Source organism: Lepus europaeus, chromosome 6, assembly GCF_033115175.1.
Source record: "Lepus europaeus isolate LE1 chromosome 6, mLepTim1.pri, whole genome shotgun sequence".
Taxonomy (NCBI): Eukaryota; Metazoa; Chordata; class Mammalia; order Lagomorpha; family Leporidae; genus Lepus; species Lepus europaeus.
In genome coordinates, this window is record NC_084832.1 from 2,665,249 (window position 1) to 2,691,976 (window position 26,728).

At 61.4% G+C, this 26,728-nt stretch overlaps 1 protein-coding gene across 1 annotated transcript in view; it reads left to right on the plus strand.

Annotated features, from left to right (window-relative positions):
• Positions 1-219: 219 nt before the first annotated feature.
• The window catches only part of RAB20 (RAB20, member RAS oncogene family), a 28,387-nt gene continuing 1,878 nt past the window's right edge, over positions 220-26,728 (plus strand). Inside the window, exon 1 of the mRNA XM_062195252.1 lies at positions 220-483. Within this exon, the coding sequence (XP_062051236.1) occupies positions 312-483 (172 nt within the window). The 5' untranslated portion in view covers positions 220-311. The remainder of the gene's footprint in view (positions 484-26,728) is intronic.

Sequence of the window (26,728 nt, forward strand, 5' to 3'; positions counted from 1 at the left end):
CCTGGCCCAGGGGGACAGCTGGTTCCGTCTGCCTTTGCAGGGACTAAGGGGACCTGGGTCACGCCAGCGCGGGTGGGCGGGGAGGATCTGGCCCGGTCAGCGCCCACGGCGACCTGCCCTGGGAAAAACCGCCGGCCTGCCCTCCGCGGGAGGTCAGCCCGGGCAGGCGGGGCCGCAGACGCACTTTCGTTTTCCCCCTGCAGCGGTCCGGAACGGGGAGCTCGGACCTGCGACTCGGCGGGCGCGCGGCGGGCAGGGGCAGCCCGGGGCGAAGTCGGGGGGCGGGCGCCGGCTCCCCGCGCTCCGGGACCATGCGCAAGCCGGACGGCAAGATCGTGCTGCTGGGGGACATGAGCGTGGGCAAGACGTCGCTGCTGCAGCGCTACATGGAGCGGCGCTTCCCCGACACGGTCAGCACGGTGGGCGGCGCCTTCTACCTGAAGCAGTGGCGCTCCTACAACCTGTCCATCTGGGACACGGCAGGTGAGCGGCTCGGGGTGCGCGGGGAGCCGGAGCGAGCGCCCCTGCGCCCTGGCGCATCTGCCCCAGCTCGTGCGGGCTTGGGGTGAGCACCTGGGGCGCCTGCGGTGTTTGTGATTTTCATTTTACTTTTTTCCAAAAGTACAACCCAGAGGGTCTTCGCTCAAGCTCGCGTTTCACTTTGTACCCTAAGTTGAGCCAGAAACGGGAGGCAGCGAGGGTGGGGCTCCTCCTCCCGGGCCGCCCCCAGGCTATGGGAGGTTGGTTTCCCCAAGGTTGCAGCTCCTTCTCTGAGCCCCCCCGGGGGAGGTCGGGGTGCTGGCTCCCGAGGTCGGGTTGAGGGGGATTCCCGCTGTGCGGTGCCCTGTCTCTGGGCTCCACCGGTTGCAGGGCTGGCCATCTTGGTTGGGGGATGGTTGGGGGGCGGGGACCCCTGTGCTGGCCTCTGTTGCGTGTTTCTGGGCCCGGGGTGATGAGTCTCGAGGTGTGGAGTCCTGGTTTCACTTTGGTCACTGTGTCAGTCGCCTTCGGGGCTGTCACAGAGGACTGTGACCCTGGTGCTGGGATGTCTTGGAGCTGTTGACTCCTTCCCCACCCCCACCCCCTCCCCCTCCACGACTCATTTCCTGGCGGTGGCCGCCTGGTTCCTGGAACCCGAAGCAGCAGGTGTCCCTGGCGCGTGTGCACCCCCCACCTGCTGAGCACGCCTGCCCTGCAGGCTGAGGCCGGCCTCGGCGGCGGACGGCTGGGTCACCCCTGTGCCTCTGCGCCGGGCTCTGGGGTCATGGGGCACCTTCTGGGTGGTGCTGGCCGGGAGAACTTTGCGTTCCGGCTCTGCTCTCCCCTCCTCCGCAGCCCTGTCCCACAGGTGCTGTTCTCCAGGTGTTCTCACTGTGATTTCGCATCCTCCGCAGAGGAGGGCGAGCTGGAGCGTGAGTGCTGTTGTCCTGCCTTTGGTAAACATGAGATGGGGCAGGTGCAGCGAGTGTGGAAGTGGGTGGAAGGTGTCGGCGTACGACGGAAGCCGGCGTAGGAGGTCGGAGTCTGCGTTCCACCCCGGGCTGCTTGTAACCCCGCAGCGGGCGACGTGTGGCTCTGTCTGCACCCAGCGCCTCTCCTGGCTTTGTGCCGGTGTCACCCCCAGTCCTCGCCAAGGGGGCAGGATGCTGGGGTGTTCGGTGTTCACTGTGCTGGGTTTGCTTCCCGCCCAGGCAGTACTAGGCGGCTGCCCAGAGAGCAGACAGAGCCCTGGTCCCAGGCAGCCCCGCTCCTGCCTCCTGTCCGTGGGAGCCGTCGAACACAGTGAACACGACGCTGCCGTTGGCAGAGGGGAAACGCAGCTCCTCCTGCGAGCCACTCTGCCACACGCCCTGGTTCTGTGGCAGTGGACGGAACCGGACAGACTTGGTCCCTGCTCCGCGGGTGTCTGGCTCCGGAAGGGTCGGGGGTGGGGAGGGGAGACAAGGAAGGCAGTGATGTCACTTCACACCTGATGATGGCTTTTGGAGGAGATGCAGCAGGGCAGTGAGAAGTGACCTGCGTGCTGACAGAGGCCCCGGGAGGCTTTACTTGTCCTCCTCACTGTGTTTGTCCCCAGCGCTGCCCATCGAAGGCGAAGGCGGGATCCCAGGTTGTGCTCGGCCCCCGCTGAGTTGCGGAGTTCGCCTCCCGTGTTGCTAACACAGCAGAGACTGAGTTTGCCTGTGGCGTGGATGCAGGCCTTTGGGGACGGAGGTCAGACTGTGATGGGCAGCGCTGCACGGGCTGGTGTCTTCAGAGAGCCCTCTGTGTGACGGCGTGCTGTGGCTCTGGGCTCGCTCTGAATCACCACGGCACAGCGCTGCCGGCACCGGGTCTCCGCGTCCCAACATCGGACGGCTGAGTTTCCCAGCTCTTGGTCCTGTTCCTGCTTGATCCATGGTTCTCCCCCGAATCTCTTTCTCTCCCACATGTGCACGTGAACAGCAGGAAAAACCGGGCTGCACCTTCGGCACCTGCTGGAGGCTCGATAGCCGGCCCGGCATGCTGTTGCTTCCCGGCGGCGCGAAGGGCCATTCCGCGGGGGTCTGGACCTTCTGTCCCCTTTCCTCTTCCTCTCATTTCCAACAGCACGCTCCTCATTTCCACCTGAGACTTTAGCCGGCCATGTTTTATTTTTTTAAAGAGTTATTTACTTATTTGAAAGGCAGAATGACAGAGAGACAGGGAGAGACAGAAAAATCTTCCATCAGCTGGTTCATTCCTGAAATGCCCACCACAGCCAGGCCTGGGCCTGGCCAAAGCCAGGCGCCAGGAACTCCATCCGTGTCTCTCGGGAAGAGGACGGAAACCCAAGCACTCGGCTGTCATCTGTTGGCTCCCAGGCGCGTTAGCAGGAAGCTGGATCAGACGTGCGAAGTCGCTGGGACTGAGCCGGAGCTCTGTGGGAGGTGGGTGTCCCGAGTGGCCGCTTCGCCCACCGTGCCACGACACCCAGCCCCGAGCAGCAGGGTTGACATCCACGCTCTGGTCTGAAGGCTTCGATGAGCAGTCCCTGCTCGCAGTGTCGCCACAGGTCCCAGGGCTTGGGCCGTCTTTGGGGAGCCGTTTGACCTACCAGAGTCGCCGGCTCTGTGGCCAGCTCCCTGCTCTCGGCCTGTCCAGCATCCACCTGAGCGTGGTTAGCCCTCAGTGAGCTAACGCAGGCCGGGTTCTCGGCACAGCGTGTGCCGCTGCTGGGTAAGCCGTCGTCTCCAGCTCTGGGCGGCTGTGAGCGTGCCTAGCGCTGGGACCTGGGTCACGGAGGGACCAGAGCTCTCAGAAGGGCCCCTATAAATAGTCCTGTGATAAGGGGCGAGGTGGGGGGGTGGCCTGAGCTCCAGCAGCGGTCACTCAGCTGATGCGGGGCCCTGGGCACCCCAGAAGACCTGGCTCCGTGCACAGAAAGCAGAGTTCCGGCTGGAGCTGCGCGGCTCAGTCCCTGTCTGGTCCCAGCCCGGAGGTCCCGGTCTGGTGTCATCCTCGTGTCACCGGTGTCCTTGGTAGCCGGGGCCTGGGGACAGGTGGACGGGTGAGGAGCTCGTCGGGGACACTAGTGAAGGGCCACGCGGCCTGAGGAGAGGTCGCCTGTGGTGGTCCTGGGGTCCATGTGACAGAGTGTGGGGAACACGGGGGCCGTTGGTGTGAACCGGGGGAGATGGGGATCCCCAGTGAAACTTGGCCACGTGGAAGGGGGCGGGGGAGCTGCGCCTTGTTCTGAGCTCTGTGCCAGCATGTGGCACCCAGTGTGAGGCGGTGAGGTCCCGGGGGAGCGCCTGCCTGGCCCTGTGGGAGTGGAAACTGTCACATCGTGTCCCTGAGCGCCTGCCTGGCCCCGTGGGAGTGGAAACCGTCACATCATGTCCCTGCTTGTTCTGGCCTGGGGCCCCCGAGAGGCACTGTCCCATGGAGATGGAGTCTTCCAGAGGGGACACGGGTGGCTGTGGGGCTAGGCTGTGCCCCTCCCCTCCCCCGCACCTCGTGGTGAGGCCAGGTGTGGGGGGATGGGCTCAGGCCCTGGGTGGGGGGCGGTTTCTCAGAGGAGCCACTCCCCCCCAAAGCCGGACATCCAGGGCCTGTGAGGAGAGGCTGGTGCTGGCTGCAGGGTGTCAGGCCCCTTGGGAGCCCACGCTGGGCTCTGCAGGGGAGGGAGCCGCTGCTTTGCTCTGAGTACCACGCTCTTGAGCCTGGTCTGAGAGCAGGAGCGGTTGCTTTAAGAACTTTCTCTCTGCTGGGACAACTCTGATGGAGGCAGAAGAGGATGCTGGGGTCCCGGGCATGAAGTCTCCATAGATCTGGCCACCATCTGCTGTGGTCCCCCGTGCCGTCCCAGGAGCCCCTGGTGCCGTCAGAGCAGGACAAGATGCCAGTGCAGTGGCCCGGCTCCCCCACCTCTCCTTCCACTGCACACAGAAGCGCCAGCCCGTCGGCAGCACTCCAGGATGGGGGTGGGGCCCAGGCGCCCTGGCTGTAGGCATTATGGCCGGGCTGTGGGTGAGCCTGGAGAACAGCTCTCTCCACGCCTGCGGGGACCACACGCTCAAAATGCCTCAAGAGAGCTCCAGGTGGTGTCCTGGCCTGCAGCCGGCGGCACGTGACAGGTGCAGAGGCTTCTGGGAGAGGCTGGCGCTCAGACTCGCTCTACTGCACAAGCCCACACTGAGCTGTACGAGGGGGAGGGGAGCGGAGCCACACAGCACCCCGGGGGCCCTGTACTTATCTCTGCTGGACTTTGCACGGGCGCCTCGCTCCAGGGCCTCCTTGACCAAATTCCTCTGCTTTATGGCCCAGAAACGGTGGCCTGCACCTGAAAATGTGGGTGTGAGGACAGCTGGGGGAGCCACGGCTGTGAATCAGCAATCGGCAAGGGGATGAGGCACTCATTTCCAAGCACTGCGGCTGCCTGTGTGTGGTTCCCTGGCCCGGAGGCTCAGCCCTGGACCTTCTGAGGGGCGCCCGGGGTCCTGGGGGCGGGGGAGGTTATTTAAGCCTCGTGAGTGCCGGTGGGTTCAGGAGAAACGGAACTGATGTGGGATGACTATATTTGCTGACTGAACGCAGAGCCCACCGAACATCTCTGAAGATGATCCCTCCCTCCCTCCCTCCCTCCCTCCCTCCCTCCCTCTCTGTTTATTTCAAAGGCAGAGTTACAGAGAGGGAGATGGAGAAAGAGATCGATGGATCTTCCGTCTGCTGGTTCACTCGCCAAATGGCTTCAACAGCCAGAGCTGGGCCAGGCCAATGCCAGGAGCCTGGAGCTCCATCCAGGCCTCCCCCGCGGGTGGTAGGGCCCCAGGCACTCAGGCTGGGCTCTGCTGCCTCCCAGGTACACGAACAGGGAGCTGGACCGGAAGTGGAGCAGCCATGTTGCTGGCCCCTGGGAGGTGACTTCGTGCTCCCTTATCTGTACGCTGTCTGGACAGTTAGCTCCCAGCAGAACTTGCCCCTCCTGCTCGAGTGGAGCTTCTTAGGACTTCGCCGTCCATGGGACAGGAGCCGTGCTTCTACTGCAGGGACCTCCTCCCTGCAGTGGCGCGAGCTCAGGGTCCTGCTGGCCTGGGCAGATCCCAACACTCCTGTCCTCTCTGTTGGGCTCTGTGTCAGGACCTCTGTCCAGCCCTTCCCGGTTCCGTGGTTCCGTGCCTTTGTGTCCCCCTGTGCATCAGCGTCCCTTGGCCCGGCGCGCCATTTCCCGTTCGTCACACAGGCCCTGTCCTCCCGCCGTTCGCACTTGCGGCTCCTCCGTCTCTGGGCATGTCCTCTCCCGGAATGTCCGGCTGGAATTTTTCTCCTTTGAGTGTCGCTGCTCGCGTGGAGCATTCCTTGGCCGCTGCGGCGAGGGGGGGGGGGGGTCACTCCTTCCTGCCAGCCCTGTGCAAGGTGACCTTGTGCTGCCTGGTCTGCTCCTCTTCCCTGTTTGTCCTTCCTCTGACTGACGAACGCCCTGGGTTGGCCTGCTCCTGGGCTCGCCGTAGCGCTGTCCCCTAAGACGTGTGTTGCACTGAATCTGCTGAATGAAACTGTTGGAAGCAGTGGGGAAGATCTTAGAGACTGTGCTGCGTGGTTTTGTTCTCTGAATGACACAGTCGCTCTGAGTGGTAAAACCATACATCGGCCTTGACGTGAGCTGCCGAGAGCAGGCCAACCAGGGCATGCGGGTGTGGGCGTCGGTGTCGCAGTGTCCTGCCAGCCGGCTCTTCAGCGGCTCGATGTGGGAGAGCAGTGTGAGTATTACACATCTGTGTGGGCACCAAGAACAGCACACAGGGAGCCTCCTGGTAGTGACAGACACAAAGCTTGGGTGTCATCCACAGGGGGGTGTCAGGAGACCCCTCTCTGTGGGGGGGAAGGTAGGGCAAACCTGCCCCTCCCGCCCTGGGAACCTGGAGCCCTGAAGGCACATGGGGCAGGGGCCCCTGGGTTCTAGTTCTCCCTCCCAACCCCCACAGTTGGAGTGGAAGAAGCTAGAAGTCCAGAAACACCCAAGGGCACAGATAAAGCAAAGGCAAAGCCTGCTCCCTGGACGGAGGCCCAGGAAGTGGGCAGTGCAGCAGGACAGAAAACTGAGTCGAAACCAGTGGATCCACGCCAAGCGCTACAGAACAAACCAGCCCGGTGAGCGAGCGGGGAGCCCGGGCCACAGCTCAGCAGGCTCCATGTGGCCCCCGGCTCCCCTCAAAGGTGCAGTCCCGACTGAGCGGGGAGCCGGGGCGTCCCTCAGCAGCAGTCATGAGGCCCCCGTTGGGTGTCAGTGTGGCCAAGTGGGGACTTTGCCTCCATCAGTGAAGGGGCTGAGCCTTCCCAGCCCCCAGCACCTGCTCAGAGGGGTCAGAGGCAGTGGCCACCGTGGAAGACGTGAAGAGCCGAATGGAAATCTCTGAGCTGGAAAATACAGTAACCAAAGTAGAAGGCTCAGTGAGCGAGCTCCGCGGCAGAATGAGGGGAGAGGGGAGAGTGACGATAACGCAGGAACAGACACGCGAGCCTCACCCTCCTGGAGGGAGAGAGGGCGGAGCTGAAAGGTACAGGAGAAGCCATGGCCGGAACTTCCCAGCTTCTGCAAAGCCATCCTCTTGCCGCTCAAGAAGCCGAGAGAACCACCAGTGGGACAAACCCAAAGAAACCGAGGGCAAGACTCACACTCCTGAAGGCCACGGATGAGGGGCCAGAGGAACGCCATCAGAAAGGGCTGCAGACTGCTCGCCTGGAGCCACGCAGCCAGGAGGAAATGGCGCGTTTCTCCAGTGCCGAAAGCCACGATGAGGAAAATCCATGCGCTTCTCGCTGTGGCGTCCGCAGCCTCCAGCCTGGCTCCCATGAGAAAGGCGTGCCCAGTGCCGATTCCAGCCTCGTACCTGCTCTGTTTGTTTAACCCACACAGAAGAGTGTTTCGTGCTATCTGGCAAACCTAGGAGGTTTTTAAAATTTCATTTTCCCATGTGGATTTCGAAAGCTTTTGGTGTTATAGTTCTAAAACCGGCTATAAGATTTTTTTGGGGTCTTTTTTTTCCTTTTTTTTTTTTTGACAGGCAGAGTGGACAGTGAGAGAGACAGAGAGAAAGGTCTTCCTTTTTGCCATTGGTTCACCCTCCAATGGCTGCCGCAGCCTGCATGCTGTGGCTGATGCCCTGTACCAATCTGAAGCCAGGAGCCAGGTGCTTCTCCTGGTCCCCCATGCGGGTGCAGGGCCCAAGCACTTGGGCCATCCTCCACTGCACTCCCTGGCCACAGCAGAGAGCTGGCCTGGAAGAGGGGCAACCGGGACAGAATCCGGCGCCCCAACCGGGACTAGAACCCAGTGTGCTGGCGCTGCAGGCGGAGTATTAGCCTAGTGAGCCGCGGCGCCGGCCAGGTCTGTTTTTTAAGATTGATTTATTTATTTGCAAGGCAGAGTGACAGAGAGAGAGATGGAGAGATCTTCCATCCGCTGGTTTGTTCTCCAAAGACTCTACAGCAGCCAGGGCTGGAACAGGTCGAAGTCAGGAGCCAGGACTCCTTCCGGGTCTCCCGTGTGGCTGTCAGAGACCCACGTCCTTGGCCATGCTCTGCCTCCCAGGCACACTTGCAAGAAGCAGAGCAGCTGGTACCCCAGCAGCACCTCCATATGGCTTAACCCTTTGTGCTATGGCAATAGGTTTTGTATAGATAATAGCTGTTTTTGTCTTTGGCAAAATTGTGTGTGTGTGTAAGATTTATTTATTTGAAACTATCAAGAAAGAAGGAAAGATAGATAAAGAAATCTTCCATCTGTTGGTTCACTCCCCAAATGGCCACAGTGGCTGAAGCCAGGAGCTTCCTCTGGGTCTCCCTTGTGGGTGCAGGGCCCAACCACTTGGGCCATCTTCTGCTGCTTTCCCAGGTGCATTAGCAGGGAGCTGGATTGGAAGTGGAGCAGCCGGGACTCAAACCAGCGACCATATGGGATGCTGGTGTTGCAGAGGCTTAACCGGCTGCCTCGTGCTGCCGGCTCCTGGCTGGGATGTTCTAGAGTCTAAGTCTTATGGGATGGAAATGGGATTTATTGATGTGCTGTAAGTTTCACTTTTGTAGCATGCGGTTGTGAGTTTTGGCAAACGGGCAATCGTGAAACAACCAGCATGGTCAAGATACAAACTGTTTCCAGACTTGAAAAACCTCGTGTCCCTTCTTGGTCACCCTGGCCTGGGTGGCACTGGCCTGTCCTTGGCCCCTGGAGTTCTATTTTTTCTAGAAGGGCACAGACGGGAGCATCCTCAGGTGGCCTTCGCTCACGGGATGCACCTGAGACCAACTCGGGCTCTGTCGCCATCCGGCCTTGTGGGTTACAGGTGTTTACCGACAGGCCTGGGGGTACCACAGGTGTCTGTCCACTCACCAGCTGGTGGATGTTTTGTTGTTCGGGGCTTTGGTGATTATGGGTAAAGCTACTGTAAACACTCAGAGGTTTGGCGGGACCCTCGGTTTTCATCTCGGGTGAGTTATGGCAGAGTGGGAGTCGGGATTGCCTGGTGATTGGGTAGGAAGCTGTGGATAGCTTTCCCCTGGGGCTGTGCCATTCTCCTCATCCCCAGGGGTGCGTGAACATCCAGGTTGCTCCACGTCGTGGCCCGCCATCTTGTCTTTAAAATCGGCCACTCTGGTGGTGGTGACCGTGCGGTGATGGGCGTGTCCACACACAGGGTCTGTGTCTGGTTGCCTGCTCACTCACTGTCTGGTTATCTTCTTGAGTAAAATTGATTGCATTTTTTTTTTTTTTTTGCCATTTGTCATAGGCTCTTTGCCTCGTTATGATTGAGTTTTGAGAGTTCTTTGTGTATTTCCGACACAAATGATCAAATCTATGATTTCTGGCTGGTTTCTCTCAGTCTCATTTGAAGTCTGCGGTTTGATGTGAGCCAGCTTATTGTTCTGTGATGTAAGAATTCTTCACTTAGCCCAAAGTGGTGGGTTTTCTCATAGAAGTTTTATGGTTTTAGGATTTGCCTTTGGGTTTGTGATGCATTTGAGTTATTTATTTATTTATTTATTTATTTTTGGACAGGCAGAGTTAGAGAGACAGAGAGAAAGGTCTTCCTTTTTGTTGGTTCACCCCCCAAATGGCCACTGTGGCCGGCGTGCTGCTCTGATCCAAAGCCAGGAGCCAGGTGCTTCTCCTGGTCTCCCATGGGGTGCAGGGCCCAAGCACTTGGGCCATCCTCCACTGCCTTCCTGGGCCACAGCAGAGAGCTGGCCTGGAAGAGGAGCAACTGGGACAGAATCCGGCGCCCCAACCAGGACTAAAACCCGGGGTGCTGGCGCCGCAGGCGGAGGATTAGCCTAGTGAGCTGCGGCTGGCCTTGAGTTAATTTCTGTAAATGGTGCAGGGTGTGGTTAAGGTTCCTTTTTTGAATGCTCACCCAGGTGGCCTAACATTTTCTGGTCTGCTTTGACTGTTTACTGTTAGTGCCGGCTTGGAAGCTCCGCTGTGCAGGGGTCAACTCTCGGCTGTCTTGGCAGAGCTGACTTTGCAACTGCTGGTTCTGGAGGCCTCTCTCCCAGCCACCAGCTTACGGGTCCTGACTTCTTATCTGCCTTTGGCAGAGGGGGCGGGCTCGCTGTTTGTGCTAATGTTTCCTCCCCTGGTGCTTGAAGGCCACCTTTGTTCCCCAAGACCCTCCCCTGTGTGGGAGACCTGGCCCTGGCAGCCCCGCCTCTGCCTTCAGAGCGGTGGGCGTGAGCCCTCAGCTCCCCGGGAAGGGAGGAATCCAAACTCAGGAACAAAAGGCCTTTCTGTGAGCGATGCTCCCATGTTTATTTGTAAGGCTGCTTTGGGTGGGCGTGGCCGGGGGAGGGGTCTGGGCTGGGGCCACCCCTTCCCTTCCCTCGGGCTCAGGTCTCCTGGGGCACCAGTTGATGTTTCTTTTCTCTTCCATGGTTGCCTTGGGCATTCCTGTTAATAGGAGCTATTTTCCTTTGGAGCTTAGGGATAACTTAGAAGTGTGTGATCTTTCTGCACATTTGAAGACTTTTTCAGTTCCGTAGCATTAAATTCAGCCCTTTTTCTTTTTTTAAAATAAAAAAAGTTTGACGTCTGATTATACCTGTGCGTTTTCAGGGTGCCACGTGAGGTCTCCAGGTTGCGTGCACTGTGGGTAATGATCTAATTACACGACTCAGCGTGTCCATCTCTTTCCCCAGTGCTGGGAACAGTGCAGCCCCCTCCCAGCTCTTTGGAATGTCCTCCTCCGTGGTGGTCAGCGTGGGCCACCTGGGTCCCTGCATGATGGTCAGTGCGCTGGCCGTGGAGGCCACCCCTGGTGCCTCTGTGGTGGTCAGCATCCTGGCCATGGAGGCCACCCCTGGTCCCTCTGTGGTGGTCAGCGTCCTGGCCATGGAGGCCACCCCTGGTCCCTCCATGGTGGTCAGTGTGCTGGCCATGGAGGCCACCCCTGGTCCCTCTGTGGTGGTCAGCGTCCTGGCCATGGAGGCCACCCCTGGTCCCTCCATGGTGGTCAGTGTGCTGGCCATGGAGGCCACCCCTGGTCCCTCTGTGGTGGTCAGCGTCCTGGCCATGGAGGCCACCCCTGGTCCCTCTGTGGTGGTCAGCGTCCTGGCCATGGAGGCCACCCCTGGCCCCTGCATGGTGGGGGGTACATCCGTGCCAGCGCCGGCACATCCAACTGTGAAAATCAGAGTGATGGTCTGGCCTCCCCGACTGCGCTGCCTTGAGCTGTGAGACTCAAGTGTTGGATCAGGAGGAACGTGATGTTCTGGCCGACGTCGCCTGGCTCCTTGCTCTGTGCTTTGCAATCAGCACCTGCTCTCCTCCACCACCGTGTCAGGGATTGGCCCTCTGCACGTTGGGTGAGCGGACCCAGGCTTGGGGGTTCTACAGCAGCGCCTCTGACGAGTTTGAGGAGGGTTGCCAGGCCACACGCTTGGCCATCAGACCCTGCTGTCCCTCACAGGAGTGACACCTGAGAGCCCCAGCGATGTCCATGTTCCTGCCTGCGACGTCACAGATACACGCTGCCGTGCATCCTGTCCCGTCCTAGAGAGCCGTCACTCAGAAGTCGTTCCAGCCCTTGGCTCGGCTGTTCCGTAGCTAACAGGAGCACTGTGTAAAATGCTGGCAACTGCGCCAGCCAGGGCCGTTGTCCTCACCTGTGTCTAAAGCGTGGTTAACGTCATCCCGATCTGAACGCTCCTGTTTGTAGGGAGTGGGCGAGTGGTGGGCGACAGGGCTGGTATCCCTGGACTCGCTGCTCTCTCTCTGGGTGGCCTCGGTGAGCCCTGGTGTCCGGTGGCTCCAGTGCATCTGCGGAGTCCCTGAGACGTGGCGTTGGTACCCAGGGAGGAGGGTGTGGTGTCGCGGTGCGGCTCGTGGTGGGAGCAGCCACCCTTCGCTCCCGGCCGCCTTGGGAGCCAGCAGGCTTTTCTAGGTAAACCCACTGGGGACTTCTTTCTACAAGACGGGGACGCTGTGCTTTCTGTCTCCACGCCTCCGTCATCTCGTGGTCACAGCCTCATTTACAGGGTTGGCTATGAAGCCTAAGCCGGACGCCAACAGGAGTCTCTGTAGAGAGCGCTGGGGGCTCGGGAGCTCTGTCCCGTGCCTGTCGTCTTCGCTGGTGGCTAAGGAACGAGTGCTGGGGGTTGTTCTGGGTCTGATCCCAGTTCCCCGTTTACTTCCCGTGTTCTGCAGCACGCGTCGTCCCCGTCTCCGTGTAGCCCGGTTGACCCGTAGTGTTTCTGTGGCACATGGAACTTGGATGGCGCCATCAGCTGCTTGGCAGTGGACAGCGGGCTCAGTCCCTGGCTGAGCATCGGCGGCTGTGTCTTGGGAGACCACTCTCATGCCTTCCTGTTCATCACGCTGCACTGCCCGGTGGGGACGAGACCTGCCCTGCCTCGCACTGACTCATTGTCCACTCTGGGCCAAGCTGTCCTCTTGCATGTCCGTCCCGGGCACGCCCTCCCTCCGCAGGGCCAGCCCAGGGCTCCATCCGTCAGGGTGCGAGGGCGTGTGTGTGTGTTTGCTCACGTTTATCCTGCGCCTCTCCTGAGCCCCTGCCCCGAGCCAGACGCTGGGCGAGCTGGCTGGGAGGGTACTGGGGAGAGCAGAGAGGCCCCCTTCTGGGATCCCAGGGCAGGGTGGGTGTGGGGTGAGGAGGGGGCATAGGACACAGTCCTCTGGGGGCTGAACTTGGCTGTGAGGCTGGGGGTGGTGGGTTTCCTCTGTGCAAGGCAGCCAGGCCTCCATCCGCATATCCATCCAGCTTGTTTCTCTGTGTGTATCCCATAGGTGGATTTGTTAAGAAGTTCCCGGAGGCTGGTGCCGTGGCTCACTAGGCTAATCCTCCGCCTGCGGCGCCGGCACCTCGGGTTCTAGTCCCGGTCAGGGCATCGGATTCTGTCCCGGCTGCCCCTCTTCCAGTCCAGCTCTCTGCTGTGGCCCGGGAGTGCAGTGGAGGATGGCCCAAGTGCTTGGGCCCTGCACCCCATGGGAGACCAGGATAAGCACCTGGCTGCGGCGGCCATTGGAGGATGAACCAATGGCAAAGGAAGACCTTTCTCTGTCTCTCTCTCACTGTCCACTCTTCCTGTCAAAAAAAAAAAAAGTTCCTGGAAAACATGGAATGAAAAGGTAAGTGCAGGGCAAACATTCTGAAATCCAGTGTAGTGCATTTCCTATGAAGTCACTGGTGTGCACCTGCCGGGCACATGGACGTCTGTGGACTGGGGACAGCGTCTGCCACCTCTCTCCTTAATGCGTGTTTATATTGTGTTCTGTTTGAGAGTCAAGATTTTGTCCTTTTTTGAAAATTCTTTTTTTTTTTACAGTTATTTTTATTTAAAGAGATATCCATCCATCTGCTGGTTCACTCCCCAGATGTCTACGACAGCTGGGGCTGGACCAGGCCAAAGCCAGGAGCCAGACACAGCATCTGGGTTTCCCACATGGGCCCAAGTGCTGGAGCCATCACCTGCCGCCTGCAGGGTATGCGTGGACAGGAGCTGGACCTGGAATGGAGGAGCCAGGACCCAATCCCAGGAGCTCCAGTGTGGCGTGCAGGTGTCCCAAGGGGAGGCTTAACTCCCGCACCACAGCGCCCCCTCCTGAGGGTTCTCGATTGAGACTTGTCTGGGTGCAGCTGCTTTGGAAAGCACTGGATCGGATCCCGTTCTGGTCCGGGTAGAATTTAGAGACCCTCTGTTGCTCCCAAGAGCCTGACTGTGGCGGGGGGGGGGGGGGGGGGAGGGGGGGGCTCGACCCGTCTAGGCCATCTGCAGCAGCTGGTGGAGCGCGGGGAAGGAGAGACAGTGCCGCGTCACCCAGCAGGAGGAGGGGACCAGAACACTTCACTGTGGTCCCTCAGTGGTTACCTTTGCTTCCTCCACGTTTCTCGGGAGAGAGCGGCCCCGGCTTGGACGGCTGGATTCTCACCCTGCACTCCTGGCTGGAGTGGGCGGGGCCCTCGCACTGCTGGCATCCAGCCCAGGGAGAAGCCACGGAGCGGTTAGAGGTGTCACCGTCCCGTGACCTCTGTGCTGTGGACCTGTTTTCAGGAAGCGAGTTTTGCTGACTTTGGCCCGGGAGGCGCCTCCCCTTTGCCCAGGGTTTGCTGGGATGGCTGTGGTGTTAGGGGAACTGGCTTAGTCTTATCTACTTCTGCATTTGGCCTGGTCACTGCAGTTCAGAGCTGCCCAGGTCTCCCCCTGGCCATGGGGAGCAGGAAGCAGAGGCTTCTCTCAGCCGGCTCACCGCTGCCCGGGGACGTGGGAGGAGGAACCCTTAGTTCTTGTTCTGTCCTGGACTCCTGGTCCCTGGCGAGGTGGAGGCCCGTGGCCCTGCTCGTGCCTCTGTGGGTGTGTGTGCTCTCCTGGGTCCCAAAGCCGGGTGGCTTAAAGCCCCAGAGGTGTCCTCGCCCATCGTGCAGGGGGCTGGAGGGCTGGGATCACGTGTCAGCAGGGCCAGGCCCCATGATCAGATCCCTGGCCCCTGTCTGCAGGCCAGGGTCCCCGTGTGTCTGTCCTCGCCCTCTTCCCTCAGTGTTGGTCCTTGTTGTGGGGCCATGTGTTACCGGAATAGAGGCTGTGGGCGAATAAATCAACAAGTCCCCGGCTGATTAGGCTAGGTCACCTGAGCCTGGGCTGTGGGACAACCTGGAAAGGACCCCAAGGCCGTGCCAGGCCCGGACGTGGGGGAGGAGGCCAGGGTCACCTTGGGGAGGGACTCTGAGCCCAGCTGACAGAGGATCTGAGGCCCCGAGGGGCCCAGGAGGCTGCTGGGAATGCCGATCTGAGAGCGGCTGGCCGAGTGTCCAACAGGAACATCAGGCCAGCAGCTGCCAATGCGGGGCCAGGTGAGGCGACAGGGCAGGTGCAGTGCCCGGGGTGACAGGGCTGCCGTCCAGCCACTCCCTGGGGTTCTGAGCACCCTGCCCTGGTCTGAGGCTCCCCCGTGAGTCTCCTGTCTGTCCACAGTGGAGGACTGTAGCCGGGAGGAGGTGGGGCTTGGGTTGGGGAGGGTCTGGAAGGTGGGTTTGATTCTAGGGGCACAGAGTGCCGCAGACGGATGGCCCGAGACAGCAGTTGCTGCCCTCCCAGCTTGGGGGTGGCAGGTCTGAGCTCAGGGTGTCTGCCGGGCCACACCCCCTGCAGGTTCTGGGGAGGGAGGCCCTGTCCCAGCCCCCCTCTGCTCCTGGGAGCCTCTGGCATTCCTAGGCCTGTGGCCTCGTCACTCTGGCCTCTGTCTTGCTGTCTCGGGGCGACACTGGTCCCTGCTGAGTGGCACCTGCAGAAGCTCCTTAGGTGGGATCTTTGGGAATCCCCTCGTCTATGGAGCAAACATTAAGAACAAAGAGAATGGGCCTGCTCCTTGGTGTGTCTCCGCCCCCTTTGTGGCCCCCACCCCACTAAGGGACACCCCCAGACGGGTGTCCCACGTCCCCCTTGGAAGGTGCTAGTCTGCTTGTTGGGCGCTGGCGGGAGGACTGGGGCTCTGGCGGGTGGTCCACATGCATGCCTGTTTGGAAGCCTGCTGGGCAGCTGGGAGTTGGGCCAGGGAGTCCCCTGACCGGGTCGGCACTGGGGAGGGGACCGGCAAGGTTGGCACTGGGGAGGGGACCGGCAAGGTGAGTGCGGTGGAAGGAGAAGTAGTCAGTGGGGGAGGTGATGCTTCCAGCTCCTGAACCGCCCCCTTCCTGCCACCCCTCCCTGCCCGGGATGTGTGGTCCTGTGGCCTCCTGCTGTGTGTGCCGGAAGTGTGGCCAGTGTGAGGCCCTGGTGGTCCTGGTGGGTTTGGCCTTCCTCACCCCCAAGCCGTGCACACCTTGCTGGCACCAAGGCCCTGCTGCTGTGTTTATGGAGAGAATCAGGGCTTCCATGGACGGACCAATGGTGGCTGGGTAGATGGGCTGCTGGGACCACCTGTGCCATCATTGAGCCGTCTCCGGCCGCCTCCCAAGGTGTGCTTTGTAGGAAGCCGGAGTCAGGGTCAGGGCTGGGACTGGAACCCAGGCACTCTGATGTGGGGGGTGGGTGTCTTAGCTGCGGGGCCACATGCCCAGCTGACAGCTGAGAAGCCGTGGGCAGGTGGGCAGGTGGGCAGGCGGGCAGGTGGACAGGTGGGCGGGCAGGTGGGCGGGCAGGTGGGCGGGCAGGTGGACAGGTGGGAGGGCAGGCGGGCAGGTGGACAGGTGGGCGGGCAGGTGGGCGGGCAGGTGGGCGGGCAGGTGGACAGGTGGGCAGGCAGGCGGGCAGGTGGACAGGTGGGCGGGCAGGTGAGCGGGCAGGTGGGCAGGTGGGAGGGCAGGCGGGCAGGTGGACAGGTGGGCGGGCAGGTGGGCAGGCAGGCGGGCAGGTGGACAGGTGGGCGGGCAGGTGGGAGGGCAGGCGGGCAGGTGGACAGGTGGGCGGGCAGGTGGGCAGGCAGGTGGGCAGGTGGGCAGGTGGGCGGGCAGGTGGGCAGGCAGGTGGGCAGGTGGGCAGGTGGACAGGTGGGCGGGCAGGTGAGCGGGCAGGTGGGCAGGTGGGTGGACAGGTGGACAGGTGGGTGGGCAGGTGAGCGGGCAGGTGGGCAGGCAGGTGGGCAGGCGGGCAGGTGGCCTCCCCTGAGGCTGTGGCTCTCAGCAGGATATGCTCTGCTCTGGGAGGAGCCAGCAGACTGATCTATTTGAAGGCACAGAGAGAGATCGATCTTTCCTCCTTCACTCTACAAATGGCTGCGAAAGCCTGGACTGAGCCCTCTGGGCTGAAGCCAGGAGCCAGGAGCCTCCTCCATGGCTGGGTCTGCCACCTCCTTCCCGGGAGCATTAGCAGGGAGCTGGGTGGCAGGCAGGGCAGCAGGGACTTGACCTGGTGCTGTGATGTGGGGTGCCTGCTGCGCCCCACGCCAGACCCCAAGCCTTTGTTCTCTGATGCCTCTTGGCCTTGCGTGTTAACCCAGCCGCAGAGCCGAGGCTGTGCCGTGGCCCAGGCAGCCGACCTGAACAGGAGGGTTCATCCACCTGTGTCCACGGCCTTGCGTGTTAACCCCAGCTACAGAGCCGAGGCCGCGCTGTGGCCCGGGCAGCCGACCTGAACAGGAGGGGTCATCCACCTGTGTCCACGGCCTTGCGTGTGAACCCCAGCTGCAGAGCTGAGGCCGCGCCGTGGCTCGGGCAGCCGACCTGGGTGGTGACTTGCATGCAGAGGTGTGGCCCTGGAGGGGCCTGTGTGGCACAAGAAGCCTTGTGTGCAGTGGCTCCTTGGGTGAAGGCTGGCGGCTCACGAGTGGCAGGGGTGCGGGGACCTTGTCCCCTGTGCCCTGGCTCTTCCTTTGGTGTCCTGGTGGGGTGGCTGTGCCCACAAGGCCCAGCGCTTTTCCTGACTTCGCAGAGAGGGGTCAGGTCAGTGCGTCCGCCCCTTGCAGACATCCCTGGGGGTTAGCTGCTGCCAGGGGCCGTCCCTAACCAAGTTCGCTGTTTGTTTTGAAACACACAGGCAGGGGCCGGCATTGTGGCGCAGTGGGTTAAGCTGTCGCCTGCAATACCGGCATCCATTGTGAGTGCCGGTTGTAGTCCCAGCTGCTCCCCTTCCGATCCAGCTCCCTGCCAATGCACCTGGGAAGGCAGCAGGTGATGGCCCAAGTGCTTGGACCCCTGCACCCCCTGGGAGACCCGGATGAAGCTCCTGGCTTTGATCTGGTCCAACCCTGCCTATTTATGCTATTTGGGGAGCAAACCATCAAACGGAAGAACTGTTTCTCTCTAATCCTTTCAAATAAAAAACCACACACCAGCAGATGGAATGTTCCAGATCTTGCCCGTGGAGTTGGTCCCGTGGCCGCGAACTCCAGTTGGAGCTCCTCTCCAATAGAAAGGAAGCATCTCTTGGGGGTGTTGAGTGGGACCTGAAGAGGAAGGGGAAGATTTTAGTTCTTTCTAGAAGGCTCTCTGGAGGATCTTGCAAGACAGAGGGCTCGTCTCAAAGTTCCTCTGCTCTGGGTGCCTCTCTGAATTGAAGCGACACGCTCTGCCTCTCCAGGGCCACCACACACAGGTGAGGTGGCGATTTTCAACACGGCTGCACCTCAGATTCACCTGGGGTTTCCAAAACTGCAGGTGAGGGTCAGGGGCGGGGTCAGGGTCGGGTTCGGGGCGGGGCTGTTTAATAGCCTCACCTGCTCTGTGTGTGGACTGTGACCAGGGTTGCCTGTGTCTTCTATGGCCATCCCCAAGCCTTCAGCTATCTTGGGCTGCTTGAACAAACGGGAGGCAGGCAGCAGGTGGCCGTGTGGCCTTGGAGGCCGAGGACAGAGCCAGGCAAGTTCCAGTGACGCGGCCGCCTGGCCCGGTGTGGGCTGTGCACTTCTGTGTTTCTGGAGCCGGCCTCTGGGCTGTTTTCAACGCCCTGATCCCTGTGTGGCAGCGGAGGGGAGGTTCCCGGTTGGGGGGTGGGGGGCTGTTGTCGGAGCGAGTCTCGTGGGTTCTTTTCCTCAGCTTAGTGTAGAAATAAAAACTTTTAGTAGACAGAATAAAAACTTCTGGGGCTCCTGGAGATAGCGGGAGTCTCCTTGGGGGCCCAGCCCCCGCCTCTGCTAGCTTTGGGTGGAATTGTAGCTAACCCGGCGGAGTGATTTAAGGCCATAGGATCTCACTCCCAGCACAAGAAATTATTGGTGGGGAGATGCTGTCCAGCCACAGCCGGCAGCCTGCTGGGGGAGAACGTTCTACCACGTCTGAGGGGCCCCCAGCCCCCAGCCCCACTGGACGGCCTCCTGACAGAGCGCCTGAGGGCCTGGGGACAGGGTCGTGATCTGAGAGTGACATTTGTAAGGGGTTGGCGGATGGTGGGCATGGGGAGCTGGCGTGGACGTGTGCTAAGGGAGGGTGCGTCGGGGTCCCTGCTTAGGTGTGGGAGGACCCTGACTCACGACCGGTTTGGCTCCCGCTCACGGGCTCGGCACCCAGCAGGCACAGTGCCAAGGTTGCCTGTAGCAACTAAAGCTGGTTATTCAGCCGTCCCTGGGCAGGTGCTGTGTGCGTTATCGCGGTCGGGAAACCAGGACTCCAAGTGGCTTGGTGACTTGCCCAGGTGCACACAGTGGGATTGAATGTGGTCCCTCGGTCTCCTGTGTCTCCTCCCCCACCCCCATCCCGGGTAGCAGGTGGCAGCCGCAGGCTGGGTCCCTCCTACTTCTTGGACCCCTGGGAATGTGAGCCGTGTTCTGAGAGGGCAGCTGACGATGGAATTTCTCCTGCCACGGGAGCTACCTGCAGATGCCCAGGGTGCCGCTGTCACCGTGGGTGCTCACACAGGACCCCTGGGTTGCCTGGAGCTGGGGTGCTCGTCTGGGCTCCCACCCTCTCTGTGTCTGAGGCCCACAGTCTGCTCCATTCTGTGCCTCAGTTTCCCTGTGTGAACGGGGGCGGAGGGAGGAAGGCCACGTCACGGTGCTGCCTCCTGGTTCAGGGAGGGGCCTGTGGAGGTTGTCTGCAGAGACTCCCCAGGACGGCGTCTGGTTCCAGCTCCTCTCCCTGCCTGGGCAGAGCCCACGCCACTCACCATGAGTGGACACGGTGAGAGCCAGGCCACCCGCTGCGGCTGGCCCACCCCGAGCTGCTCCGGACTCGCTGGCAGACGCCCTGGTCGGTTTGGCTGTGGACCAGTGGCTTCCCCAGCTGTGTGCCTGACCAAATACTGGAGGCGTGGCCACGGATTCCGGCCTGAACCATGTTGGTGACACGAAGCTCAGCACGTCACATCTGGGTGTGTAGACAGGTCACAATTCCTGGACAAGGCTAACCCAGGTCCCGGACAAGTCCTCCTAGCCACGCTGCGCTGAGCACAGCCCAGGCCAAGAAGGGGAGGCTGTGACATCCTGGAGGGGTGGGGCCGCTCTCCTGGGGGCCAGTCCCCTGCCTCCAGTCCCGGTGAGGCCCCTGTGGGCGCCCAGGCTCCACCTCCAGCCTCCGTCAGGGCTGGGCAGCTCTGAGCCGTGGCTATACTGACTGAACTTGGGCAAGTTGGAGATTTTTCCCATTTGGCTCCGGGCTAGCCCGGTGCTCTGGCATCCCCAGAATCGGATCATGGTGCGCTTTCATTAATTCTCCAGGGAGGCGCGTAGAGGAAGTGGCGGGAATTCCTGCAGCTTTTAGGGACCCAGGTTCGAGAAAGACAAGAGAGACACGAGCCCGCTTGGTCACCATGGGGCACCCGTGGGATGTCCAGCGCTGGGCCCTCCTTGGTGACAAGGAACTTGGTGCTCTGTGCAGGGCAGGGCTGGCACCCAGGGTTCGCCAGTGGCCGGGGCCTGGTAGCTGTGCATTCAAACATATGGTGGATTTGGCAAAGCCAAGTGCGGGAGGGCGAGCGTTGGTGACTTGACCTTTGCAGGAGGTCACAGGGTTGGTCTGTGTGGTTGGTGGGGAGTCGCAGGGTTGGTCTGTGTGGTTGGTGGGGGGTCACAGGGTTGGTCTGTGCTGGTTGGTGGGGAGTCACAGGGTTTGTGCTGGTTGGTGGGGGGTCACAGGGTTGGTTTGTGTGGTTGAGGGGGGGTCACAGGGTTGGTCTGTGTAGTTGGTGGGGGTCATAGGGTTGGTCTGTGCTGGTTGGTGGGGGGGTCACAGGGTTGGTCTGTGCTGGTTGGTGGGGGGTCACAGGGTTGGTCTGTGCTGGTTGGTGGGGGGTCACAGGGTTGGTCTGTGCTGGTTGGTAGGGGGTCACAGGGTTGGTCTGTGTGGTTGGTGGGGGGTCACAGGGTCTGTGTGGTTGGTGGGGGGTCACAGGGTTGGTCTGTGTGGTTGGTGGGGGGTCACAGGGTTGGTCTGTGTAGTTGGTGGGGGTCATAGGGTTGGTCTGTGCTGGTTGGTGGGGGGTCACAGGGTTGGCCTGTGCTGGTTGGTGGGGGGTCACAGGGTCTGTGCTGGTTGGTAGGGGGTCACAGGGTCTGTGTGGTTGGTGGGGGGTCACAGCGTTGGTCTGTGCTGGTTGGTAGGGGGGTCACAGGGTTGGTCTGTGCTGGTTGGTAGGGGGTCACAGGGTTGGTCTGTGCTGGTTGGTGGGGGGTCACAGGGTTGGTCTGTGCTGGTTGGTGGGGGGTCACAGGGTCTGTGCTGGTTGGTGGGGGTCACAGGGTTGGTCTGTGTGGTTGGTGGGGGGTCACAGGGTTTGTGCTGGTTGGTGGGGGGTCACAGGGTTGGTCTGTGTGGTTGGTGGGGGGTCACAGGGTTGGTTTGTGTGGTTGAGGGGGGGTCACAGGGTTGGTCTGTGTAGTTGGTGGGGGTCATAGGGTTGGTCTGTGCTGGTTGGTGGGGGGGTCACAGGGTTGGTCTGTGCTGGTTGGTGGGGGGTCACAGGGTTGGTCTGTGCTGGTTGGTGGGGGGTCACAGGGTTGGTCTGTGCTGGTTGGTGGGGGGTCACAGGATTGGTCTGTGTAGTTGGTGGGGGTCATAGGGTTGGTCTGTGCTGGTTGGTGGGGGGGTCACAGGGTTGGTCTGTGCTGGTTGGTGGGGGGTCACAGGGTCTGTGCTGGTTGGTAGGGGGTCACAGGGTCTGTGTGGTTGGTGGGGGGTCACAGGGTTGGTCTGTGCTGGTTGGTAGGGGGGTCACAGGGTTGGTCTGTGCTGGTTGGTAGGGGGTCACAGGGTTGGTCTGTGCTGGTTGGTGGGGGGTCACAGGGTCTGTGCTGGTTGGTGGGGAGTCACAGGGTTGGTCTGTGTGGTTGGTGGGGGGTCACAGGGTTTGTGCTGGTTGGTGGGGGGTCACAGGGTTGGTTTGTGCTGGTTGGTGGGGGGTCACAGGGTCTGTGCTGGTTGGTGGGGGTCACAGGGTTGGTCTGTGTGGTTGGTGGGGGGTCACAGGGTTGGTTTGTGTGGTTGAGGGGGGGTCACAGGGTTGGTCTGTGCTGGTTGGTGGGGGGTCACAGGGTTGGTTTGTGTGGTTGAGGGGGGTCACAGGGTTGGTCTGTGCTGGTTGGTGGGGGGGTCACAGGGTTGGTCTGTGCTGGTTGGTGGGGGGTCACAGGGTTGGTCTGTGCTGGTTGGTGGGGGGTCACAGGGTTGGTCTGTGCTGGTTGGTGGGGGGTCACAGGATTGGTCTGTGTAGTTGGTGGGGGTCATAGGGTTGGTCTGTGCTGGTTGGTGGAGGGGTCACAGGGTTGGTCTGTGCTGGTTGGTGGGGGGTCACAGGGTCTGTGCTGGTTGGTGGGGGTCACAGGGTTGGTCTGTGCTGGTTGGTAGGGGGTCACAGGGTTGGTCTGTGCTGGTTGGTGGGGGGTCACAGGGTTGGTCTGTGCTGGTTGGTGGGGGGTCACAGGGTCTGTGCTGGTTGGTGGGGGTCACAGGGTTGGTCTGTGTAGTTGGTGGGGGTCATAGGGTTGGTCTGTGCTGGTTGGTGGGGGGTCACAGGGTTGGTCTGTGTAGTTGGTGGGGGTCATAGGGTTGGTCTGTGCTGGTTGGTGGGGGGTCACAGGGTTGGTCTGTGTGGTTGGTGGGGGGTCACAGGGTCTGTGTGGTTGGTGGGGGGTCACAGGGTCTGTGTGGTTGGTGGGGAGTCACAGGGTTGGTCTGTGGTGTTGGTGGTGGTCATAGGGTTGGTCTGTGCTGGTTGGTGGGTGGTCACAGGGTTGGTCTGTGTAGTTGGTGGGGGTCATAGGGTTGGTCTGTGCTGGTTGGTGGGGGGGTCACAGGGTTGGTCTGTGCTGGTTGGTGGGGAGTCACAGGGTCTGTGCTGGTTGGTGGGGGGTCACAGGGTCTATGTGGTTGTTGGGGGTCCACAGGGTTGGTCTGTGCTGGTTGGTAGGGGGGTCACAGGGTTGGTCTGTGCTGGTTGGTGGGGGGTCACAGGGTCTGTGTGGTTGGTGGGGGGTCACAGGGTTTGTGTGGTTGGTGGGGGGTCACAGGGTTGGTCTGTGCTGGTTGGTGGGGGGTCAAAGAGTTGGTCTGTGCTGGTTGGTGGGGGGTCACAGGGTTGGCCTGTGCTGGTTGGTGGGGGGTCACAGGGTCTGTATGGTTGGTAGGGAGTCACAGGGTTGGTCTGTGTGGTTGGTGGGGGGTCACAGGGTCCGGTGGTTGGTGGGGGGGTCACAGGGTCTGTGCTGGTTGTTGGGTGTTCACAGGGTTGTTCTGTGCTGGTTGGTGGGGGTCATAGGGTTTGTGCTGGTTGGTGGGGGGTCACAGGGTTGGTCTCTGTGGTTGGTGGGGAGTCACAGGGTTTGTGCTGGTTGGTGGGGGAGTCACAGGGTCTGTGTGGTTGGTAGGGGTCACAGGGTTGGTTTTAGTGGTTTAGAGGGGGTCACAGGGTTGATCTGTGTGGTTGGTGGGGGGTCACAGGGTCTGTGCTTGTTGGTGGGGGGTCATAGGGTTGGTCTGTGTGGTTGGTGGGGAGGTCACAGGGTCTGTGCTGGTTGTTGGGGGTCCACAGGGTTGGTCTGTGCTGGTTGGTAGGGGGTCACAGGGTTGTTCTGTGCTGGTTGGTGGGGGGTCACAGGGTTGGTCTGTGCTGGTTGGTAGGGGGTCACAGGGTTGGTCTGTGCTGGTTGGTGGGGGGTCACAGGGTTGGTCTGTGTAGTTGGTGGGGGTCATAGGGTTGGTCTGTGCTGGTTGGTGGGGGTTCACAGGGTTGGTCTGTGTGGTTGGTGGGGAGGTCACAGGGTCTGTGCTGGTTGTTGGGGGTCCACAGGGTTGGTCTGTGCTGGTTGGTGGGGGGGTCACAGGGTTGGTCTGTGCTGGTTGGTGGGGGGTCACAGGGTTGGTCTGTGCTGGTTGGTAGGGGGGTCACAGGGTTGGTCTGTGCTGGTTGGTGGGGGGTCACAGGGTTGGTCTGTGCTGGTTGGTAGGGGGTCACAGGGTTGGTCTGTGCTGGTTGGTGGGGGGGGGGGTCACAGGGTTGGTCTGTGTGGTTGGTGGGGGGTCCCAGGGTTGGTCTGTGCTGGTTGGTAGGGGGGTCACAGGGTTGGTCTGTGCTGGTTGGTGGGGGGTCACAGGGTCTGTGTGGTTGGTGGGGGGTCACAGGGTTTGTGTGGTTGGTGGGGGGTCACAGGGTTGGTCTGCGCTGGTTGGTGGGGGGTCAAAGAGTTGGTCTGTGCTGGTTGGTGGGGGGTCACAGGGTTGGCCTGTGCTGGTTGGTGGGGGGTCACAGGGTCTGTATGGTTGGTAGGGAGTCACAGGGTTGGTCTGTGTGGTTGGTGGGGGGTCACAGGGTCCGGTGGTTGGTGGGGGGGTCACAGGGTCTGTGCTGGTTGTTGGGTGTTCACAGGGTTGTTCTGTGCTGGTTGGTGGGGGTCATAGGGTTTGTGCTGGTTGGTGGGGGGTCACAGGGTTGGTCTGTGTGGTTGGTGGGGAGTCACAGGGTTTGTGCTGGTTGGTGGGGGAGTCACAGGGTCTGTGTGGTTGGTAGGGGTCACAGGGTTGGTTTTAGTGGTTTAGAGGGGGTCACAGGGTTGATCTGTGTGGTTGGTGGGGGGTCACAGGGTCTGTGCTTGTTGGTGGGGGGTCATAGGGTTGGTCTGTGTGGTTGGTGGGGAGGTCACAGGGTCTATGCTGGTTGTTGGGGGTCCACAGGGTTGTTCTGTGCTGGTTGGTGGGGGTCATAGGGTTTGTCTGTGCTGGTTGGTGGGGGGTCATAGGGTCTATGCTGGTTGTTGGGGGTCCACAGGGTTGTTATGTGCTGGTTGGTGGGGGTCATAGGGTTTGTCTGTGCTGGTTGGTGGGGGGTCATAGGGTTTGTCTGTGCTGGTTGGTAGGGGGTCACAGGGTTGGTCTGTGCTGGTTGGTGGGGGGTCACAGGGTTGGTCTGTGCTGGTTGGTGGGGGGTCACAGGGTCTATGTGGTTGGTGGGGGGTCACAGGGTCTGTATGGTTGGTGGGGGGTCACAGGGTTGGTCTGTGTGGTTGGTGGGTGGTCACAGGTTTTGTGCTGGTTGGTGGGGGGTCCCAGGGTTGGTCTGTGTGGTTGGTGGGGAGGTCACAGGGTCTGTGCTGGTTGGTAGGGGTCCACAGGGTTGTTCTGTGCTGGTTGGTGGGGGTCATAGGGTTTGTCTGTGCTGGTTGGTGGGGGGTCACAGGGTTGGTCTGTGCTGGTTGGTAGGGGGTCACAGGGTTGGTCTGTGCTGGTTGGTGGGGGGTCACAGGGTTGGTCTGTGCTGGTTGGTGGGGGGTCACAGGGTTGGTCTGTGTAGTTGGTGGGGGTCATAGGGTTGGTCTGTGCTGGTTGGTGGGGGGGTCACAGGGTTGGTCTGTGCTGGTTGGTGTGGGGTCACAGGGTCTGTGCTGGCTGGTGGGGGCTCACAGGGTCTGTGTGGTTGGTGGTGGGTCCCAGGGTTGGTCTGTGTGGTTGGTGGGGGGTCATAGGGTTTGTGCTGGTTGTTGGGGGTCACAGGATTGTTCTGTGCTGGCTGGTGGGGAGTCACAGGGTTGGTCTGTGTGGTTGGTGGGGAGGTCACTACGGTGATTGGCCTGTGCTGGTTTGGCAACAGGGTCTGAGGGAGCAGTAACTCCAGTTGCCCCCTGTCACGAGGTGTGGGCTCTTCCACTCCTGCTTCCCTTGGTTGCTCCGACATTCCCTTGGTATTACTGTTACTTCCGTGCTCGAAGGCCGGATAGGACGTTTCTGTCTGGAAAGGAGACGGTCTTGGGCAGAGCCCCATGAGCCGGCGCAGGGGACTGTTCCGGTGCTGTGGCCCCGCCGCTGTCTGGGGTCTCGTGGGCAGGGCTGGCAGGGTCCTTGCTGCCGGAAACTCCTGATCCAACTGTGAGCTCACAGCCGGGGCGCCAGCAGTGGGCCAGGCCGTGGGAGGGGTCTTCTTCCTCTGCGTTTGTATACGGGCCTTGCTGTTTCCATGGCGTTTCCCATGGAGATCATCCTCCATCCTGCGGGGTGGCCGCTCACCAGGGACGCGACTTGCATTTTTGGGTCGTGGGTGTGAGACCGGGCTGCGTGCGTGCTGAAGGCAGGAGGGTGCTGAATTCCAGGGCGCTGGTGCTCGCCACACCCCTGCCAGGAGGGGGCGGGGGCCTGGCGGTTCCCGCCTCGGGTCTTCAGGGTGCCTGGCTGGGCTCCCCGCCGTCACTCAGGACAGCACTGGTGGCTTCTCTGGGGGAGACCCGCGGGGCAGCTGGGCTCCGCAGCTCTGTGCAGGCTCTCCCGGGCCCCTCTCGCCAGTGGTGACCGTCCTGCAGAGCCAGGAGCCTGCCGTATGAGAGTCTGGTCCCTTCTGCAGGCTGGGCGTGGCCTGGAAGTTGGTTGTGCTTTTTGGCTGTTTGCCAGCCAAGACCCCGCTGTGTGTGAACATGTGTGTGCCGGTGTTATCCCTTCTGTCCGTGTTCCAGGGGCCAAGGGAGCTTTGGGGGGGCCCCTTGGCACCCCTTTCCCAAACACGACCAGGTGTGCTGTGGTACAGTCGGCAGAAGCTGTTTAAAAATGGACTGATGTGTGTGTGTGTGTGTGTGTGTTTGTCAACGCGTTACAAAGTGAGCCTGTGGGGCAGGGCCAGGGGCTGCTGTGAGGGCGGCGTGGTGCTGACCCTCGGGGTGAGCCGAGGGTGGCCGGGGCGGCTACAGGGTTCTCGTGTGAGCCGAGAGCGGCCGGGGCGGCTACAGGGTGCTCGTGTGACCCTTGGGTGTGAGCCGAGGGCAGCCGGGGTGGCTGCAGGGTGAGCGTGGCTGCTCCCGCGTCTGCAGGTTGTTGTTCCCACTCATGGCAGGAGGGAATGGCCAAGCTGCACCTGGAAGGTGGGGAAGACGTCTTCTCCCCCGCCCAGGGCCCTGGAACCCTGCCAGGCTTACAGC